We start from the raw sequence: 22,805 nt of genomic DNA, 5'->3' as shown, positions 1-22,805 counted from the left end.
CCTCACCCCTCCAAGTCCCCATTGCCCATCATTCCACTCTCTCCTTCTCTGTGTACACATCACTTAACACCTGCTTTAAGTGACAGCATGTGATATTTGGTTTTCTGTGTCTCCGTTGTTTCACTTAGGATAATGGCCTCCATTTCCATCCATGTTGCTGCAAAGGACATGAGTTCCTTTTCTTTTTCTTTCTTTCTTTTTTTTTGACAATCTCTGTCGCCAGGCTGAAGTGCAGTGGCTCTATCTCAGCTTACTGCAACCTCTGCCTCCCAGATTCAAGCGATTCTCCTGCCTCAGTCTCCTGAGTTGCTGGCACTACAGGCCCACACCACCACACCCAGCTAATTTTTTAATTTTTAGTAGAGACGGGATTTCCCCATGTTGGTCAGGATGGTATTGATTTCCTGACCTTGTGATCCGCTGGCCTCAGCTTCCCAAATTGGTGGAGTTACAGGCGTGAGCCACCGCACGCAGCCTGATTTCCTTTTCTTAATGGCCAAGTAGCATTCTATTGTGTATATATACAACATTTTTAAAGTCCAGTCCTCTGTTCGATTTCCTACCTTTGCTACTGTGAATAGTCCTGCAGTAAACATACAAGTGCAGATATCTTTTTCATATAATGATTTATTTTCCTTCAGGTAGTTACCCAGTAGTGGAATTGCTGAAACGAATGGGGGTTCTATTTTTAGTTATTTGAGAAGTCGACATGATTCCACGACTGTTTTCCATAGAGGTTGTACTAATTTACATTCCCACAAATAATGTATAAAAGTTCCCTTTTCTCTGCATCCTCTCAAACATCAGTTGTTGTTGTTGTTTTTTTTTAACCTTTTAATAATAGCCATACTATTGTGGTTTTAACTTGAATTTCTCTGATGATGGTGATGTTGAACATGTTTTTCATGTATGTTGGCCATTTGTCTTCTTATGAAAAATGTCTCTTCATGTTCTTACCACACTTTTAAATGAGATTATTTGAGTTTTTGTTGCTGTTGTTGAGTTGTTTGAGTTCCTGATACATTCCGGAATTAGTTCCCTGTTGGATGTAGAGTTTGCAAATATTTTCTCTCATTCTGCAAGTAGTCTGTTCACCATGTTGATTGTTTATTTTGCTGTGCAGAAGCTTTTAGTTTACTCTTCGTTTATTTTTAGTTTTGTTGCCTATGCTTTTGAGGTCTTCGTCATGAATTATGTGCCTAGACCAATGTTAGAAAAGGTTTCCCTGGGTTTTCTTCTAATATTTTTATAATTTAAGATCTTCTGTTTAAGTCTTTAATCTATTTTGAGTTGACTTCTGCAAATGGTGAGAGAGAAGGATACAGTTTCAATTTTCTGCAAATAGATATCCAGTTTTCCCAGAACTCTATTGAAAAGGGTGTCCTTTTTCCATTGTATGTTCCTATCAATTTTGTCAGCGAGCAGTTGGCTGTAAGTATGTGGCTTTATTTCTGGGTTCCCTGTTCTGTTCCATTATCTGTTTTTATGTGGGTACCATGCTGTTTTGGTTACTATAGCCATCTAGTGTAATTTGGAGTTAGTCAGTGTGATGTCTCTAGCTTTGCTCCTTTTGCTTAGGATTGCTTTCGCTATTTGGACCCTTTTGTGGTTTCATATGAACTTTAGAATTGCTTTTTCTAATTCTGTGAAAAATGAGGAGGTATTTCGATGGGGATTGCATTGAATCTGTAGATTGTTTGGGACAGTATGGTCGTCATTTCAACAATATCAATTCTTCCCATCCATGAGTACAGGATGTTTTTCCATTTGTATGTGTCATCTACAATTTGTTTCATTAGTGTTTCTTAGTTTGCCTCACAGAGGTCTTTCACCTCCTTGGTTAAATATATTCCTAGTATTTTTGTTGGTGTTGGTGGTGATTTTTTTTTTTTTTTGGTAGCTATTGTAAATGGGATTGCCTTCTTGATTTCGTTCTTGGCTAGATCGTCACTGGTATATAGAAACTCTACTGATTTTTGTATGTTAATTTTATATTCCAAAATTTTACTGAATTAATTTATTAACTCTGAGAATTTTTTGGTGACGTCTTCAGAGCTTTCTAGACATAAAATTATACCATCAGCGAACAGGAATCATTTGACTTCATCTTTTCCAATTTGGATGACTTTATTTCTCTTGCCTAATTGATCTGGCTAAGACTTCCAGTATTCTTAAATTATTGAGATCTTTCACATTCTTTGGTTTATATGAAGCCTTCCTTCTGTGCACTCACAGCGCATGCTTACTCTCCCGGCTTCAGGCTGAGACAAGGCCTGGGGAGGGGCCTCTGGTCTTCCTGCAAGGCCCAGCACCCACGCCTTCCTCCCACCCTCCAGAAACAGCTCCATTCTCCTCTACTTCAGAACCATCCCTGATCACCAGCACCCCCTGCTGCTGCCTTCCCACTCAGCTGGGTCCTCAGCCGGGGTGACCTGAACAAGTCTGCGTATCCTGTCCCCTCTTTGCCCTTGCCTCCCAACCCCTGCACCCTCCACTGTCTGCCTTCCACTCCACATGGCCCTCAGCAGAGTCCCCACTCACTTCCTAACAGCTCTTTCCTTCCAAACTTTCTTATTGTAAAATAAAACATAGATGGAAAAAAGCACATGAACCGATATAAAGCTTAGTGGCTTTCCATAAGACAAACGCCCTTGAATTCCACACAGGTGAAGCAATAGAACTTTCTCAGCCACCCCAAAGCCCTCATGAGCCTGACCCGGCTGTCTCCGCGCCCCTGTGAGCGCTCCGTGACTCACAGCTGGCTCTTCCTTTCCCTTTGTCATCTTTCCACCCAAGCCCCAGCTGCTACCCGTGAGCCTCTTTCACTAGATAGCCCCAGGACTGGGCACCCTTGGTGAAAAAGTCCCCGTGTCCTGCTTCTCCCCGGGCCTCTGCTTCCTGCTGCTCTACCCTGCAATCCACCCTCTCCCTGTCCATTCCCCCAGCCCTTGCTGGCCCCCAGACTTGCAACCGCCCAACACGGAGGCCCATGTTCAGGTCTGCCTGAGTGCCAGCTTCACACAGCACCTTCAGTGGCCCCTGATCTCCCCATACCAGGTCCCCTCCCTTCAGTTCTGTGCCTCCTCCTCTTCAGTGTCCAGCCTCTGCAAAGGGTTTCAGCACGCGTCTGTCACCCTGCCAGGAACACGAAAGCTCTCCTCACCTGTTTGCAGCCAGCCTGCAGCCTACTAAGTCTCCTTCCAATTCTCCATGACCACGAAGCACCTGCCCCTCCAGCCCCCACCTGGTTAAGGGCATCACCCTGCGGTTCCTCCAGACCAGTCAGACTCTTAACCCACCCCTGCACTGTAGCCTCCCGCCCCTTAGACCGGTCCATCCAGCTCCACGTTAATCTTTCTAGAAATGCCAGCCACTCAGTGCGCTCCACTTTCACCTCCATCTGGGGCTCCTCTGCCTTCAGAATGTGACCTCTGCAGCCTCTGTCCAGCCCTCCTTTCCCCCCTGCACCCCTGCAGCTGTGGCCAGGTCCTGGGAAGCCCCTGCCAGCTCCCCCATCATGGAGTTGGCACCTGCTGTCCTTTCACCCTGGAGCTCCCTGTTTCCCCCTTCACCCCCCTGCAAATAGTTTGCCCACAGTGCCAGCACACACAGGCACACATCTCTCTGCCCACTTCTGCCCTGAGGCTACCTGATGTGCTCTGCCTTCAGAGTGAGAGAGACTTGGAATGCCCGCTACGGGCATGTGGGCACACAGCCCATAACATTCGTGGAGCACTCCACGGCACCCACTCATCCTCATCCATCAACATTCACCTCCGCCCAGGAAACCTGTGTCCTAGCCTCTCCGGTGTGTGTGATTTACCCCTGTGGGCTGGTGGTCCCTTCGTCTTCCTTGCTCTATTGGAATCATATCCGGATTTCTCCTAGGAGGAGTGAGCCCTTGGGCAGGGATCACTGGGAATTCATTGCTGCCTCCTAAGTGAGCTCCCTGCTTCCAACCTGACCTGTCCACAGCCTGTTCCCCACAGAGCTGCCTGGTCAAACGTAAGTCAGATCTTGTCCTCCTTGCTCAGATGCTTTAGGAGCTTCCCATGGGGGCCAGAGCCCTTCAAATGGGGGCCTCCCCAAGGAGCTGCCCCTGATATTGCCTCCCTACCTCCATCTCCTGCTCCTCCTCCCCTCTTCCTCCACATCAGCCCCATGAGCTTCCTTGACATTCTTCAAAAGTGCTGGCCATCCACCGCCCCAGGGCCTTTGCACTTGCTGTTCTTGGGCCTGAGCAGCTCTTTCCCAGGTATCCATGTGATTTGCTCTCTCGCCTTCTGCAGGTTTTGACTCAAACTTCACCTTTGCAGAGAGGCCTTTCTGGACCACCCTATTTTAAATCCTATCTCTCCCCCACTCCCTTATTGCCACCAGGACTGCCCCTCATCTCCTCTGCCCCATTTTTCTTCATAGCACCTATCACCACCTGACCTACTGTATTTTACTCACCTGTTTGTTTCTTGTCTGTCCTCCCCACTAGATTCTGGATCCCGTGAGGATAGGGTCTTTGGTTGGTTTTATTCACTGCTGTATCCATAGGCCTGTGCATAATAGGTGCTCAATAAATACCTGCTAGATGAAAGTACAAAGGAAGGAAGGAAGGAAGAAATGAATGACGCCATAGTCCAACCGGGACTTGGAATGTTTGTTGACCGAGTGCTAAATAGATGAGCCCTTATAATACTGTAGATTAACAAAAAATCCACATTTGTCCCTACACTATCTGAAGGTGTTTAAATGACTGTGTATATTTGTTCAGAGCATCTTTTCATTGGGGGATACAAAAATTTGTTTCCCTGTCAATGCCTGCCCTAGTTGAGACCCCATCTGTTCCATTGCAAAGCATATTACACGTGACACTAGAAGTCCTGACTGTGAGCACTTCCCCAGACGTCAGTAAGCGGTGTGTCTGTGAAGGGCAGGCTCCTAAAACTGGCTGGTCTGTGGGGCTCTGGCTTCTTGAACACAGTAAGTGAAGTGGCCTTTCACCTTTCCATGGATTTCTTTCCATGTCATGCTGCCAACTTGGGAATCACTGCCTATAGTCTAGAATGTAGTGTGGGGGGCTGCTGATGCACAAAAGAGACACCCTAATTTCTAGACCCAACTCACCCTTCTGCAGCCACTTGGTCCCCAAGGCTCAGGTTGAGATGATGGACAGCTGGGTGCCGAGACACTTGGCCATCTTTCTGTATCTTCAATGCATGCACTTCATTGAGTCCATGAGCTCTGCTGGATAGGAGGAGGGCAGCAAGTGTTAGTGTTGCTTTTCATCCTCCATCAGGGTGTCCACTAGAGCCAAGACCAAAATGCAGAGATCTGACTTCTACCCCTTTCCCTCTCAGACAGAAGGCCAGGTGCTAGGGCAAGTCTCAGCTCTTCTGTGAATAATTTCCAGCACTCCTGTTGCTTCTGTGCCTGGCACTGTATGACTTCTTTCCGTTTGGTTTTCTCTCACCTGCTCAGAACCTGTGCAGGGAGGGTTACATTTTCCATCTTCCGGATGAGGAAACCCAGGCTTGGGAAGGCTGAGTGACTGACCACATAGCCGGTGAAGGGTGGGTTCAGGACTTCAACCTGAGTCTTCTCCCAACTTCAAACTGTCTCCACTGCACTGGCAGGCATTTCTGTTGAAAGTCTGAATAGTGTCCTTTAAGCAACGTGTTTTGCAAGCTGTAAAGTGCAGTGTAAATGTCAGGAACCATTTTTATCTTTTTCTTTATTTTTTTGAGATGGAGTCTCGCCCTGTCACCCAGGCTGGAGTGCAGTGGGGCAATCTCAGCTCACTGCAACCTCTGCCTCCCAGGTTCAAACGATTCTCATGTCTCAGCCTCCTGAGTAGCTGGAATTACAGGCATGTGCCACCACACCCAACTAATTTTTGTATGTTTAGTAGAGACAGGGTTTCACCATGTTGGCCAGCCTGGTCTCGAACTCCTGACCTCAAGTGATCCACCCACTTTGGCCTCCCAAAGTGCTGGGATTACAGGTGTGAGCCACCAGACCTGCCGTGAGGAAGTATTGTTGATGGTGGTTCCCTTGATTTTGAAGAGGTTGAACAGCAGAGAGCTCAACCTGTCATTGAAAAGTGTCTGCCCATGTTATGTGCACGTCTGAGCTCTGCGAGAGGAACGTCCTGTTCAGACGTGTCAGGTGCAGGAAACTTCAGTCAAGGCTCGGATTTCCTCTAACTAGGGCAGTGGTTCCCAAACCTTGCTGCTGCACAATATAATCACCTTGGAGCCCAGGATGTACCCCATACTGATGACAGCAGTGTCTGCGTGGGAGATGGGCGACAGAATATTTTTAAGTTTTACAAGGTGATTCCAGAGTGTAGTGGAGAGCCCCTTCTCTTTATGGACTTTTCTGTGTCCATAAAGAAACTAGAGCATTTGGCATGGATCCCTGGTTGGAGATGCAGCATCTGATAAGGTACCTAATTCACCCCCAAAGCAAGCTTGAAGCCCTCGCCTGCCCACTAGAGGATATTTCAGGACTCTTAAGGGAGCAGAGAGAGACAGGCAGTCCTGACTGCGCAGCAAGCCTCCTCCGTAGCAGCCATCTGGACTTCAACCAGCAGCCTAAGGCAGCGGTTCTCAGCAGGGTGACTTTTCACCCCCCCACCCCAGCGCTCCCCCCACCCCACAATTGGCAATGTCTAGGCTGATTTTTGGTTGTCACTATTGGGAGTTGGGGGGCACTACTGCCACCTAGTGTGGAGAAACCAGAGATGCTCCTAAAATTTCTAAGAGGCACAAGACAGGCACAACGGAGAATAGTCTGGTGCAAAATGTCAGTGTTGGCAAGACTGAGCAGCACTGTCTGAATGGGACCCAAGGCATGACTCGGGGAGTGACTCGGGTTGAAGAATTGAGAGGTTGCTGTTAAATAGATTTCGGATATCCCTAAGCTTCTACAGGGATGCAACTTTGTTTTTGATAAGCATTAATAGATAAAGCAAATCCTTAATTTTTTATTTAAAACGATTATTTTTATTTTTTAATTGCTTTTCATCTTTATACTTTTGAATTTTTAGTGATCTCTAAAACTACAACAGAACAGCCCCTACATGTCCCTTTCTCCCTGGTGGCAGGGGAACAGTGACAGCTTCTGCCTCCCAGAGGTGACTCCAAGGATTAAGGTTTGCAGAGCACTGACACCTGGGCCTGGCACATATTATTAGGTGGTGTTCAATAAAGACTTGTCATCATGCATATTCATGGTGTAGATACAGAAACAAATTTATTCAGTATGAAACTGCAGCCTATGAAAAGTCTCAATGAAAAGCAAACATAAAAGTGCTGTGGACTTTTATTTCCTTGTTTTCTGTTCACCAAAAAATCTTTCAATCAAAATTGCCTGTCAAACTAAGTATTTCCTTTGAAATGTACAGTCATTACCAGGAGCTGGCATCATGCAAGGGCTGGGTTTGTCCCTGTGCGGACTGAAACTCAGTAGCTTGCACTAACTAGAATTTGGCACCTAATGAGAATCTTTACTGTCTCCCTAATTGGAGAGAGGGGTTCAGAACAGGGAGGAACCAGCCAGCTAAGGAGGCTGTGGAGTTGTGATTAAACCTGTGGGCCTGAGAGGTGTCGCTGTTGGACAGGAAGACACCAGTGTGTCTGTGCTTTGTTCCTGCTTCTTATCTTCCTGTCCTGGACAATCAAGTGACATAAGGATCTCACAGCCAGGGAAACACACTAGGACATGCTCTTTGTCCACTTGGCTTACTTCTCACACCTGCTATGCTTGTTTCTGCCGCAGACCCACGGAATTGGGGTATGGGACACACACAGCTCTCCTTTTTAGAGAAAAGAAACTAGTGCATTTTTCTCCAACAGGATGGAAAGACGGCAGAAGATCTTGCTAGATCGGAACAGCACGAGCACGTAGCAGGTCTCCTTGCAAGACTTCGAAAGGTGAGAAATTCTGTTTATGGGTCTGAAGTTCTCCATCCATGTTTATGTGAAAAATTCTCAGTCTTTTTCCTTATTTGAGAACGAATAAAATGAGGCTCTAGACACCCAGGTCTTAGGAACGGAGTCCCTGTCCTGTGGCTTGTATGTCACTGGGTGTAAACGCATCAGCTCCCTATCTGTTTTCTTCTCTATTTAGACTTGGAAATCCTTTGGCCTTTTTGCAGTTGCTGTGCCTGGTTTCTCTCCTCCCACTCTGTATAATAACCACTCCCACCAGGTAGGGGGAGGGATGAGGACGCTGACTCCGCCTCTTTCCTTCTTAGGTTTGAGCTCCAAGATAGCTGTTAAGCTCCTGTTTATCAAACATTGTTGCTCTAAGGCTTAAAGAAACAAGACAAAAATAAGGAAGAGCAGGTGTACCCTTTCCAGCCTGCGGCGTAATGGTTGTGTCAGGAGACTTCACAATAGCCAATCCCTTCAATCCAGGAACTCTGTTTTATGCTTAAAGATGTTCGCTGCAGTATTATTTATAATATAGTAATAAAAATTGGAAACATCAGATAACCCACAATAATGTCTAATAAAAGTCCCTACAGCCATAGAATAGAATGGCCTTGGCCTTTGAAATATTTTTTTTTTTTTTTTTTTTGACACAGAGTCTTGCTCTGTCTCCAGGCGCGAGGCTGGAGTGCAGTGATGTAACCTCAGCTCAATGCAACCTCCGCCTCCAGGGTTCAAGCAATTCTCCTGCCTCAGCCTCCTGAGTAGCTGGGACTACAGGCGCGCACCACCATGCCCAGCTAATTTTTGTATTTTTTAGTAGAGAAGGGGTTTCACCATGTTAGCTAGGATGGTTTCAATCTCTTGACTTCGTGATCCGCCTGCCTTGGCCTCTCAAAGTGCTGGGATTACAGACGTGAGCCACTGCGCCCAGCCTAAAATATTTTTAAGAAGTTTTACTAATAGGAGTTTAATGCTTGTGGGGTTACTGGGCGTCAAAGCAGTAGACAGATTGTATATACGTAATAATCTCTACTGTGTTAAAATACCTAGAAAATAAGATAGAAGTAATGCTTTTTGATTTTGCTATTATACTCAACATTTTCTTCTTTAAACATTACTGTATTTTAAAATTTTTTTTACACCTATAGTAATCATTTTCAAAAAGAACCAAACTATCTAGAAATAAAATGATAATTCAATTGGTTTAAGTGCTTGCTGAGAAGATAAGGTCCAAGATATGCTCCAGATATCCCACAAAGATCTTGCCATATAGACTGAGACGTGCCTGGGGGAGAAGTGGTGAGGTCATAACCTTCACAGCCCTGAAGTTTGAGTTTTTTTTTTTTTTTTGATACAAAGTCTCCCTCTGTCACCAGGCTAGAGTTCAGTAGTACAATGGCGTGATCTCGGCTCACTGCAATCTCCATCTCCCAGGTTCAAGCGATTCTTCTGCCTCATAATCCCAAGTAGCTGGGACTACAGGTGCGCACCACCATGCCCAGCTAATTTTTCTGTTTTTAATAGAGACAGGGTTTCGCCATGTTGGCCAGGGTGGTCTTGACCTCTTGACCTTGTGATCCACCCGCCTTGGCCTCCCAGAGTGCTGGGATTATAGGCGTGAGCCACTCCGCCCTGCCAAGTTTGAATTTTTATACTTGTCCTGTGGTCTTACCAGGGGCAGGGGGCCCACAGATTGGGAAAATTTCTTTCCTTGTGCAGAATATAGACTTGGAGAGACACACTTCACTGAAGTGCATATGCATATTAAAACCCCTTGGAGCTGACCTGACAGGGGTAAAGTCATGGGTGATTGATTTTTACACCCTCCTGCTCTGGCCTCAAAGGCACTGAGCAGATGTTGGTCAACTCTGAGAGCAGCAATTCAGTCTCCCCTTTGTAAGTCAGGTAAAATTTACCTAGCCTTACTCAGCTGTTCATACCAGAAATTCATAAATTAAAATTACAGGCTTGGTGATTCTGTACCATTATGGACTGTGTTATTACGCCTGTGAATTTGGACTAGAAACTCAAGGGAAACCTTTTTGCTTACAAGCAAAATACTCAGGGGCAGGGGAGAGCCTGTGAGTCGTGGTTAGCAGTCAAGAATGAGCCTTTCCATAGAGTTTCCTAAGTTTAAAATTCACTATCTTTGAAGCAGAGGACCAGCCAAACCAAACACAGCACAAATCCCCAGTTTGCAATCTCTGGCTTTGCTGGATTGCACAGCACGGGTCCCTGCATTGCACACAGAATCTCACGTCCATAGGCTGGTATACATCAATTACCCACGCAGCATCCACTGATAGTAAAAAAAAGAAGTCAAGTCTGGCTTTTGCACAGGCTAAAACCTCTTTTTCCTGTTAGTTATTAGGTCTCTATTATGGTACACTAGTAGGAAGAAACACTGTTAAGGAAGGGTGAAAGGCTTCTTCGACAGGCGTTTCTAAGTGCATCAGCCTGTTTGGTCAGATGTGCTCAGGTTTCCACACAGAGAGGCTGCAAACCAACCTGCAGTGCCTGGCACCTGGCTGGCATCCCTGAGTCCCCGTGCTGTACCCTCCCAGGTGTGTGAAGTCCTAGCTCAGCTCACACAGCACCAGCACTTCCACCACTACCGCCCCCTGAAAATCCGCTTACCACATTCGCTCTCAGTGCTGTTTACCATCTAAGAAACTGCATCGCAGAGCAGGGGCCGCGGGACCTGCAGGTTCAGCTCATCGTGAGGCAGACACTCAGCTGTAGCACGGTGACCTGCAAAAGCCAAGCAGGTCACTCAGGAGACACTGGCCTCATGCAGAGGGAGGAGGCATCTTGGGGGCTATGCTGTGTTCTTCTGCCCATGCCCCCTGAGCAACAGTCCCTTCTTTGACTTAAAAGTAGATGACTGTGCAAACCCACATATACCCTTCCAGGACGAGTCTGCAAATAGTGAAGGAATGCTCAGAGAAAGGGCCGAGGGAGAGCAGTGGGTGCGCTAGCCAGGGTTGGTCAGATCGGTGGGTGGAAGGTCTTGCTCCCGTCCTCTGTCCCCGTTTTCTGCAGCCTGCTTAGATGACTGCAATGGTGAGGAGGAGAGATGCAAAACACCTTGCTGCCGTGCTTCCTCCATGTCCTCAGCGAAGGGGGCTTGTTCCCATTTAGAATTCCGAATTTCCAGGGATGGGCTCTCGCTTTGTCTGTTTGGGATTTTATTTCTTTTCTTCTATCCATTGGCACCTTTGTTTTGGTGCCTAGTTTTTTGTTTGTTTGTTTGTTTTGTTTTTAGACTTTGTTTCACTCTTGTTGCCCAGGCTGGAGTGCAGTGGTGCAATCTTGGCTCACTGCAACCTCTACCTCCTGGATTCAAGTGATTCTCCTGCCTCAGCCTCCCGAGTAGCTAGCTGGAGATTACAGCCATCCACCACCACACCCAGCTAATTTTTTGTATTTTTAGTAGAGATGGGGGTTCAGCATGTTGGCCAGGCTGGTCGCGAACTTCTGACCTCTAACTGCCTCAGCCTCCCAAAGTGGTGGGATTACAAGTGTGAGCCACTGCATCCAGCCCGGTGCCTAGATTTTTAAAAGAGATGGGAAGTGGACTATTACAGCATTTTGTATTTTACCATTATTCTGTGGTATTGGTCAAGGAAAAGAATGGTCACCTTTATTTTTCTGAGGCAGGGTCTCAGGCGGGAATGCAGTGGTGCAATCAGTGCTCGCTGTGGCTTCAAACTCCGGGGTTCCAGTGATCCTGCTGCCTCAGCCTCCCAAGTGGCTAGGACTACAGGCACTTGTTTCCACACCCACCTAGCTGATTTTTAACATTTGTGTTAGCAACAGTGTCTCAATACATTGCCCAGGCTACCTCTAACTCCTAGCTTCTAGTGATTCGCCTACTTCAGTCTTCCAAAGCAGTGGGATTACAGGCGTGAGCCACTGCACCTGGCCAGAAAAGTCATCTTACTGCCCTAATGAAAGGTCAACATCCTGCCTACCACCCAGAATCCAGTGAAAAGTTCCCCCTCATCTTTACGTTGGAGCAGAATTCAGAGTAGTGCCTAAGGGCACAGACTCGAGGTCGGCTGGCCTGGGATCCATGCCCCGCTCCGCCACGTTCTCGCTGGGTGAGCTGGCAAGCTGCTCATCAGCTCTGTGCCTCAGTGTGCCCTCTTGTCAAATGGTTGAGTCTGCTGCTACCTCCCAGGACAGTGATAAGGACTGAATGGGTCAATGTAGATGATGTCCTTAGCACAGTGCCTGCACACAGTAAGCACCATGTGTTTGCTGCTGTTGTTGAAATCCCGCAGTTCACTCTGGAACAGCTGGGAGGTGTGGCCGTAGCCCCTGTGGCAGGCACCTTGAGTGTCACTTGTGGTGACAGCCACTATTGAGTCCTCATTGTGTGTGGTGGGCACTGTGATTTTACAACATCCCCAGGGTGTATAGAAGGGAACGTTCCTGCAGGAAATCCAGATTCAAAGAGGTGAGCAACATGCAAATCAGTGCAGACCTGAGGTCCCAACCTGACCTGGAGATACCTGCTGTCTGCCTTTAATCAGTGGGCTTGGGACGCTCCAGGGCAGTTTCCTGGCCAGGTGAGATGCATCCTTTCCACACTGGCTGCTGTGCCTGTGCGGAGGCACCCTGCTTTGTAGTGCAGAGGGATGGCCTTCCCGTGGAGGGGCCCAGGGTTCTAATTCCCTCCATCAGAATCTTCTGGATGCCCCGGAATTTGTTTGTCTTCATCATCCCTCGGTGGGCTCTCGACATTAGCTCCTGATTAGCCAGAACGGGAGTTGTCTGCCAAGCATTGCTAACTGCAGTCTTTCTTTCTTGTGTATGAATATAAATCCCCATGCAAGTCACTGCTTGGCACCTGGGCACACCCAGCACTGGAATTTGTTATTAGAAATGACTGCACTGTTGCAGCATTTTCCTTGGAGAATGCATCACTGAGGATTGTGGAGGGAGCCCAGGAGCAGGCAGTGCCTGGGAGGAAGCCAGGAAGGGGACTGACCTGCACTTATAACTCAGATCACCTGGAGGAGGAGACAGTGGGGTACAAGATGGGGGAGGGGAAGGGGAAGGGGTCATTCACCCTTCAGAGCATCTTAGGACCATTCTCCTTTCCATGTCATTTCTCCTTGATATTTCCCAGTGTTTCTCACTGGGTGCTGTTGGCAGTTTGAGTGCTTGGGAGGTCTTGTCTTTGCAGGATGTTTCTGTCCCTGGCCTCCAAGCATCTAACATGCTAGCGTCCCCTACAGTCCCACCCCATACTGTGAAAGCCAAAAGAATGCCTCCGCACATTTTCCCTCAACCCCTAGGGTGCTACCACACTCTGCAAGAACCGCCGTGGCTTGATCCAAAACGCAGTCCTGGGGAGAGGTCTGCATCTGGGACAGCCAAGGATGGCAGCCCTACATTGCCTACCATTTTATTTGGTTTCCAAATGGTCCAATTGTGCAAAAGAAATGCTTTTTTTTTTTGACAGAATCTTTCTCTGTCACCCAGGCTGGAGTGCAATGGTGGGTTGGCAAACAATGGCCTACAGCCCACCGCCTACTTCTGTAAATAAGGTTTTATTGAGACACAGCCACACACTCTTGTCTGTGGCTGGTGTTCATAATGGCAGAGTTGAGTTGCCACGGAGACCATCTGGCCCTCTACAGAAAGGGTTGCTGCCTCCTGGGGTAGGTGCCATGCAGGGAATTAAGACAGGATGAAGGATCTCGTCTCACTGCACCCTCCACCTCCCGGATTCAAGTGATTCTCCTGCCTCAGCCTCCTGAGTAGCTGTGATTACAGGCACCTGCCACCACACCTGGCGAATTTTTGTACTTTTAGTAGAGGCGGGGTTTCACCATGTTGGTCAGGCTGATCTTGAACTCCTAACCTCAGGTGATCCACCCACCTTGGCCTCCCAAAGTGCTGGGATTACAGGCGTGAGCCACCGCCCCTGGCCAAAAGAAATACTTTCCATCTATGCTCTGAGCTCTGATCAGTTGACATTGCCTGGGAATGTGTCTTTAAACTATATTTGCTAGGGAAGCAATGGGATTTGACATCTGGAAATAGAACCAAAGTCATCCTGGAAGATGTGCAGGTTAGAGGGGCTGGCTGTTTGGATCACTGACAGTCCAAGGGGCAGGGGCACTGAAGACGGCTGAGGCCAAGGCCACAGCTCTTGGGCAAGAAGGAACCTGGGGCAGGGCTGAGCTGCATGCGATCGTCTCTGACCCCCTCCGCATTCAGCGAACTAGGGCAGTGGTGTGCGGGAGCATCGGTGCTGTCCCTGAGAGCTGAGCATGCCTTCCCAACTCGGTGACATCACACAGGGGTCTTGAAATCAGCCAGAGTGGGAGCATTTGCACCACAGGAATCAGCAGATGCTACAGATGAAGTCTGCTTCTCCCTACCACAGGCTGTTGATAGATTCTTCATTGCTTTGAGGGTCCCTGAGAGCCCCTTCCTGGCTGTAGGTGCCACCTTATCACAGAAGGAGGTTGTACCTTCTACCTCCTCATGCTCAGTCAGTGACAAAGCGCCGTGCAGCTATCCAAAGTTGTCTGAGGACTGTGTTGTTGCTCAGCCAAACCCAATTCTCCTTCTAGAAGAAAGGAGGGACCCCATCTATGAGAGAGGGGTTGATCTCGATTGATATCAGCATCCATTTTTACTACAGGCATCCCAAGTCCCATTCTTACCTGATTTTAAAATAAGAGTTTCAGTGGGGATGAGGAGTTGGCTTATTTTTGTTTGTCCCTCCTTCTAATCAGATTTTCCATAAGCCTGATATTAAAAGTAGGCTGGGTGCAGTGGCTCACACCTGTAATCCCAGCACTTTGGGAGGCTGAGGTGGGTGGATCACCTGAGGTCAGCAGTTCAAGACCAGCCTGCCCAACATGGTGAAACCCCGTCTTTACTGAAAATACAAAACAAATTAGCCAGGCATGGTGGCGCGCGCCTTTATTCCCAGCTACTCTGGGGGCTGAGGAACGAGAATTGCCTGAACCCGGGAGGTGAAGGCTGCACTGAGCTGAGATCGTGTCACTGAGCTCCAGCCTAGGCGACAGAGTAAGACTCTGTCTCAAAAAAAAAAAACAAAAAAAGTAGTTTGATTTTACTAAACCTAAGACCTGACAGTGAACAAAAGTGACCAGTAATATTTTGAAAAATGAAAACAATTTGGGGGTTTGCCCAGAATGAAAAATTCACCACCTGCAAACTGCATTTTCGTAATTAAGAGCTGCTGTCCACCCGTGCGGTCTCCCTGCACCCTGCCACATGGGCAAGGCCACGTTGCCTCTCAGTGCTCTTATCCGGCCTTCCCAGAACGTGGCTGTTCTTCCCCATCAGCTTGATGTTTGGTCCTCTTGTCTGATGCGAAAGTGAAAGCTAAGTTGCTGGGGAGAAAACAGTACTTGAAGAAAGAAAAGTAGAAACTAGGCGATTTACCAGGGCTTCAAAGAGCAATATGCAGTTACCAAATAACATTCATTCACTCACTCACTGAAAAGGTATTCCCAGTGCCTACTGTAAGAGCTGTTCCGGACACAGCAGAGACCACAGTGAACAAAAGCAGCAGAACCCAACCAGCAAGCCAATAAGAAAAATGTGTAAGTCAGGTCAAGGGTTGGCAAACAATGGCCTACAACCCATCGCCCACTTCTGTAAATAAAGTTTTATTGAGATGCAGCCACACACTCTTGTCTGTGGCCGGTGTTCCTAATGGCAGAGTTGAGTTGCCACAGAGACCATCTGGCCCTCTACAGAAAGGGTTGCTGCTTCCCGGGGTGGGTGCCATGCAGGGGATTAAAACAGGGTGAGGTGAGATGAAAGGATGGTGGTGTCTACGTTCACCTGGCTTATCAGGACCTCTCTGATGTGAATCAAAACCAAGACCTGAAGGACAAGAAGAATGCTGGAGCTCACTTGAGGCAGGGCCTGAGGAAGGCAGAGGAAGGGGGAGTGCAAGGGGCCGGGGCAGTGAAGGGTTGAGTGAGCCCCAGCATAAAACCACGAAGGAGGGGGGTGGCTGGGCTAGGGCACAGGGTGGGCCTGGGGTGCAGACGGAGAAGGAGGCGCCACGTGACCCGAGAGGCGGCGCTGCTTTACAGACCTTACCCAGGGGCTGAGGAGATCAGGTTTGGGCCCAGTGTGTTAGGCAGGCAGGTGCGAGGTCTGTCTTAGGTTTAGGAATTCCCCCAGCGGCTCAGACTGGAGAAAGTATGTGATTAGAGCTAATACAGGTAAATATACTCTACCCTACACACACACACACACTTATGACCACCTGGAAGGTTCTGAGTCAGAGTTCTGCACTCCTTGGAGTTCGGTACTGCCTCCTCCTCTTCCCAGCCTGGTCCTGCCCTGACTCCGGGAGGTCTGCCCACACCCCAGATGCCCCAGGTCTCCTGAGTACCCTCCAGCCACACCCACAGACCTAGGGGACACACACTGGAGAGCACTTCAAGCCATGAGCCAAATTGTCTGTGGCACCATAGTCCCCGCTCCTCTCCCCCAGGGGTGTTGGCTGCACAAGGCTCCCGCCTGGCCCAGCCAGGGAGGGCCCCACCAGCCCGAGGTTTGTGGCCAGCTGGGGTCTCAGGGTGGTCTTGTAGCTTGTGTTAAACAGACACTGTCGAGGGACTACTGAACTCCCCTCCAAATAAATCAGTCTTCGTACCACCTTCTAGACCTGGCCTGGAGCCCTCTCTGGGTTGGAGACACAGATCCTTGGGTGGATGAAAGCTGCTTTCCCAGGGAGAGGCCTCTGGGCCCCAACCCATCCCTACCCGCTATCTGGTAGCGAAATGTGAAAACATGCCTCCACCAATGAGGGAGAGATTTCCAAAACTTCTCTTCAGGATGACTGCCTCAAATTCAGATCCTCCAGGGTTCTTAGTGAGCAGAATGAGGGGTCATCTTCCAGGATCAGCTGAGATTTTCTTGTGAAGGGGAAGACCCAAGGATATTTTCCTTTTCTTTGCCTTTCAAGATGATGGTGAATTCTGTAAGTCTGGATCAGTGCAGTTTCCTGGCTTTTCTTCCCAAAGACTTGGTGAAGGGTGAGTGGGTCCATCTCAGCCAAGGCTGAGAGCTCTTGGTAGAGGGGAAGGGGATGCACCAAGGACATGTGATGTGAGTCCCTCCACAGAAACATTTCACTCCAAAGGGTGCCCTGTCCAGGAAGTGCCTTCCTAGCAGGATGCACTGTGAGAGGCCCTCCTCGGCTGGTCCTCAGTGCTTGTAACTTCAGCACATCCCTGTCTATTCCTGTCTTCTCTGCTTCTGAGGAAACTGCTACCTCCCTTTCAGTGTCCAGCAGTGGGAGGAAGACCTGGTGGTGAGTTCTGGCTTTGCTCTGTCTCCTTGGGCAAGTGCCTTGGCCTCTCTGAGCCTCAATTTCCTTGTCTGCAGGGGAGAAGGATGGTATTAACCACAAAGGTTCCTTGGAGGTTTCCATAGGGAATGTGAGTGAAGGCACAGCACGAGCTGGAAGGCGCCATGCACGTGGAAGTTACTGCTGCGACATGAAACGCGTCTGTCTCAACCCCTCCTGCTGTCTCCCCCTCCTTCTCCATTTACTGGGCCAGCCCGTGAAACAGGCGAACAGACTGGCCGGAGCGCTCCCCACCCAGCCACTGCCGTGCGTGGAACTGGAAGGAGTGAGCCGGGCTCTCAGTACAGGGAAGGCATAGCTTGCCCTCGTACTGGGGAGCAAGTTAGCCTACAGGTTCAGTCGCCTCTAGAAGCCTCTTACAGGCAGCAGTGTCTGTAGGTGACATGGTTTGAGTCTCCTGAGAGTGGAAGGGCCTTTGGGACTCCTACAGAAGGAACGAGCTTGCCCCATTCCTGCAGACAGGACTGACGTGTGCGCCAAAGCTCAGTGTCAAGATCCAAGGAAGAAAAGAACCGCAGGCAGATTCATGGCATTTTCTTTACCAAAATGGGGGCACTCGGGACCCAATGACTGGGCTTAACCGGGAGCAGTTTTCTGCCTTCCCTCCATCTCAGGTGAAGCAGACTCGGGCCAGTACCAAGGAATGTCTGTGTGTGGGGAGCTGCATGTCAGGGAATAGCTGGAGAAGTTTGCATCTGCCCCATGGGACACTCACCATGGAAGCTGACCACTGCTCAGCACAGTGGATGCAGTTCGTGCGTGGCATGGTGTGGGCACAGCCGTGGACTCACAGGGAAGACCCAGGGCTGCTGCAGAAGCCTGGAGTAGGTTGGGAGGTGCCATTACTTCAGGTCAGTGGCAGCCCAGTAGCATGGGTGCACCTGCAGCAGTAGGTGGCACTGGAGGGGATTCAAAGCCCCATTCCTTCCAGCCTGACAGGTGCCACCCCCAATGAGGAACTCCTCAGAATAGAATCTGTGCAGCTTTTTTGCTGATTCAGGTAATCAGTCAGGGACATTGCTGTCGAGACCCCCAGCCCTTTCCTTCCCCTGTGGTGCTCTGTCTCTGAACCTCTTGGGATTTGAGGCCAGAAGAAGACACCAGAGTAAGGACCACCTCACATTCTACAGATTGTGGTTCTGTGCCGTGGCCTCCACCCCAGCTGCCCCAGCATTTTACAACACACCTGGTGTCATGCTTCCTTGACAGTCCTAAAGTAGAAGTTATAGACAGAGGCACACCTACACAGTTAGTTTCGAAAAATCAGTAGCGTGCCCTAACTGTAATATAACACAGACTTCATGGGAGCACACACATAGTGAAATACTCTGGGTGTCAGCATGCACGTGCTGGGACACAGCCAAGAGGAGGCTAGGGAACTCGGCTGGTCCCTGCACCCACCGGCAGGATCACTGAGTGCAACCCCCACAGACACCCACGGACACTGGAGGGCTGGAATGGCAGCTCCAGCGCCACAGCAGCGTGCTGAGCTGATGTCCAGAAATCGGAGACAGCACTCAGGAAAGATAAAAGGAAAAAAGCAAAGTGTAATTATTTGCCAATCTATAGCAGCATTTGTGGATAACTCAGTATATGTTAAATACTGTCCTCAAAACCCTCCGGATGATGTGTAAAATGTAGTTAAGTTCTCAGCTCAGATGATTGTAAACAGGTTTTTCTCCTACATAAATCCTCATCAGAAGCTCAGAAGTCAGGGGACCCAGGAGAATCCTCGCTGCAAGGAGCGTTTTGTTACACCGCGTCCGTCCGGACACCCAGCGTCCTGCTGCAGGAGCATCCCTTCATTGTGGGAACTAAATGTCACCGCAGGTTTCCATAGTGTCCACCAGGGGTCAGTGTAGTTCCTGTTGAGGAAGCCTGGTCCTGGCCTAGGAAGGGAACATGGAAGTCTTTCGGAGAGTTATGTATGGGTTTGCAGCAATTCAGTTGTAACAGCAGAAGTAACGCTGGCGCTGCTGGGAGAGATCAGCAGCAAGTGAGCGCCTCCCAGGATTTAGAACTGAAGGAATGGTCCCACCAGGTGTAGATCACATGGAGACACCCTTGCATGGGTCCCTCTGAGTCCTGTCATTTATATGACACTGGCTTATGGAGATTCTATACCTGCTAGGGCTGGGAATTCTGTCTCTCCCTGCAGATGGGCTCCTGGTCTAGAAAGGCAGAGCACCCAATAATTACAGGCCAGGGGGTCACCATGGAGAGCTATGCATGGTGGGAAGAAGCTTCCAGAAGGAGATGGCAGGCAAGACAGGTTTTGTGGGCTTGTGGGAACTGCAGGTTAAAGGAACATAAGGGTGAGGAAGAGGTCTCAGGCCGCACCTCAGAACTCCAAACAAGTCTTCGTGAGGGAGCAGGGCGGGAGTGGTGGGAAGGGACAGTGGTATGAGGGGGTGACACCGGGTGGTATGGTCAGTCCCACATCACATAAACGTTGAATACATTCCTAGGGTGCACTGAGCCCCTTGCCTACACTATCCTATTGAAAGCTCTTATTTGTTATGAGATGTGAAATTGTTCACGTGTCTGCATCTCCCCAAGACCACAGATCTGGGCTGAGTCTAGATTTTCCCGTGGTCAGCACTGTGCTTAGCACAGAGTCGGGGGCTCCCTAAATGCTGGCTGATGAATGAAGGAGTGAGTGAGCAGTGAACTATCTCATGCTGTGGAGCCTCCTGCTTCTCTCTATAGGGGGGGAAAAGAAGAAAGTAGCAAGGATATTGTGTCCCCGGCCCCTTCTGCAGCATGGAGCTTGTACCTTGGGGTGCCCCTTCCCTCATCCTCTTGTCCCGTTACTGCTCTAAAGGATCCAGACCACTCCACAGAGATGGACACATGCCCTTGCTGGTCAGACAGGGCTGATCCTCTTTCAGGATTAAATTGAAGGCTTCTAACTTTCTCGATCTCCTGGCTTTCCATTTTCTTTTAGCCTCTTAATCGATGAGGGTAAATTTTTGATTATCCTTTTTATTGTATGAGTTTGGTAATATATTAAATATTTTTATTATACTTTTCTCTTTAAAAAAAAAAAAAAAAGCCTGTAGCACCCAGTAGGCCCAGGTGGTCTCCCATCCAAGTACTAACCACACCTGACCCTGCTTAGTTTCCAAGATCAGACAAGATGGGGTGCATTCGGGGTGGTATGGCTGTAAACTTAGACTTTTCTCAAGCCTTAAAGTATTTGTTGGAGGTCTGTTCCTAGGCTTCTTAGGTCGTTGTGTGGTTGAAACCAATAGTGCTGGTAGATATTTTTAATATTCACGGACAGGTGACGTTGCCATGAGTTAAATCTAAAGTGCTAGTAGATAGTTAACAGTAAGATAAGGTTCCTATTCCAAACCTACAGTTAGGAAGTGGACATTTGAGACATCCAATTATGTCAATTATGTTTTACTGATAAATGTTTTAATATGGGGGTTCCACAAAAAAAAAATTGAAGGCTTCACAATTGCTGCACCCAACTTGTTATGCATCAAAATGCAATGGAAATAGGCAAATCCTTAAGAGACAGAAAACATCTCTGTGGTTGCCAGGGGCTGAGCAAAGAGGGGAATGGCAAGGGACTGCTCACGGGTACAGAGCTTCCTTTTAGGGGTGACGCAAATGTTTTGGAAGGAGATAGCAGCCATGGTCGTGCAGCACTGAAAATGCGCTAAAAGTCTCTGAATTTCACAGTTGAAAATGGTGACTTTGATGTTATGTGAATTTTACTTTCAAAGTATTCATTGGAGGTAGAAATAAACATAACCTGCAGTGCAGTGGCTTACCACCTGTAATCCCAGCACTTTGGGAGGCTGAGGCAGGCAGATCACCTGAGGTCGGGAGTTTGACCAGCCTGATCAACACGGTGAAACCCTGTCTCTACTAAAAATATAAAATTAGCCGGGTATGGTGATGTACACCTGTAATCCCAAGTACTCGGGAGGCTGAGGCAGGAGAATCACTTGAACCCAGGAAGCAGAGGTTGCCGTGAGCTGAGATGGTGCCATTGCACTCCAGCCTGGGCGACAAGAGAGAAACTCCGTCTGGAAAAAAAAAGAAAAGAAAAGAAATAAACATATCTTCAGCACAGGTAAAAACTTCACACTGGGTATTAGGAACCTTGAAAATCATCATTTGCCTCTTTTTCTGTCACTCACTGGCTCTTTCTTATCCGTGCTCAGGACACGCATCGAGGACTCTTCATCCAGCAGCTCCGACCCACACAGAACCTGCAGCCAAGAATTAAGCTCAAGCTGTTTGGCCACTCAGGGTCTGGCAAAACCACCCTTGTAGAATCTCTCAAATGTGGGCTGCTGAGGAGCTTTTTCAGAAGACGTCGGCCCAGACTGTCTTCTACCAGCTCCAGCCGGTTCCCCCCGTCACCCCTGGCTTCTAAGCCAGCAGGTAGGAACCTCCAGCTCTCCCCTGTCTCTCCAGCAGGCGTCAGCTTCTGCATTCTCTCCTCTCAAGGTCTGGGAGGGAAGGGGGCTGTGTTTGGGTGACTTGGCCTGTACTGGACCCTGTGGCCTTAGCGGCAAGATGGGAAGAAGCTTCCAAAAGGAGATGGCAGGCAAGACAGGTTTTGTGGGTTTCCAACATGGAGAAACCCCGTCTCTACTAAAATACAAACTTAGCCAGGCGTAGTGGTGCATGCCTGTAATCCCAGCTACTCGGGAGGCTGAGGCAGGAGAAATCACTTGAACCTGCAGCCAAGAATTAAGCTGGTGGCCTTGTGTGTGCCGCCTGTTGTCCCGCAGTGGCAAACTGACTTGGCAGTGGCAAAACAAGGACCTCACTGAAATCACAGACACAAAGGTCCATCCTCATAAATGTGCAAACTGCAGATTTTGCACAATCAGCTTTGGGGACACGATTGCAAATTGCATTGCATTCTACTTAGGGGCTCTGGACTTAGAGACAAAAAGAGCTCAAACTCAGACAGGCCAAGCACAGCACAGATCAAATACCAGCCCAGGAAGGGTCCTCACCCCTTATCCTTCTTCCTGGAATGCTGTGGGCAGACTCAGTATTGTGGATACATGGAGCAACAAAAAGGGATTTCCAGGAAGTGCCATCCCGCTCAGTCCCAGGGGTTTCCAGAAGCTCCTTAGTGGTTTTCAGGGATGGTCTCTCTGGTCACATCACCCTTGTTGGGAAGCTTTGCCGCCTTTCGGGCCAGCCACAGACAGGGTTATCCATTCACACTGGGGGCTGCCAGGACTCACACCCAGAACTGCAGGGTTGCCTTTTCTTCCCAAGGGAGAAACACCCACAGAGAACAAGAGAAAATGATGCGGTCTTGGGTGTGATTGTGGCTGAATCCTCCTTTAGACAGAGCGAGGTAGTTTGTGGGAAGATAGGAGGAGACTTTGGAAGAGTTTCCTAAACCAGGTCAATTTTGTGCTTTGTGCCTTGATTCATTCTCTGTACACGATGCCACAGAAGAGTCAGATCTGTTCCCAGGTTGACGCCAAATGTGTTCAAGTTTG

General features: G+C 48.8%; 1 protein-coding gene across 3 annotated transcripts in view; it reads left to right on the top strand.

The window, feature by feature from the left end:
* Positions 1-22,805, top strand: part of DAPK1 (death associated protein kinase 1) — a 206,094-nt gene that overhangs the window by 160,577 nt on the left and 22,712 nt on the right. For all 3 annotated transcript variants that reach the window (XM_032266311.1, XM_032266310.1, XM_032266313.1), the window contains exons 19-20: positions 7,851-7,928; positions 21,498-21,720. In XM_032266311.1, coding sequence (XP_032122202.1) covers positions 7,851-7,928; positions 21,498-21,720 — 301 coding nt within the window. The remainder of the gene's footprint in view (positions 1-7,850; positions 7,929-21,497; positions 21,721-22,805) is intronic.

Source organism: Sapajus apella, unplaced genomic scaffold (genome assembly GCF_009761245.1).
Source record: "Sapajus apella isolate SASKATOON/1434 unplaced genomic scaffold, GSC_monkey_1.0 scaffold157, whole genome shotgun sequence".
NCBI classification, from domain to species: Eukaryota; Metazoa; Chordata; class Mammalia; order Primates; family Cebidae; genus Sapajus; species Sapajus apella.
The sequence above is the reverse complement of the archived record's forward strand: the minus strand, read 5'-3'. Positions and strand labels throughout refer to the sequence as shown.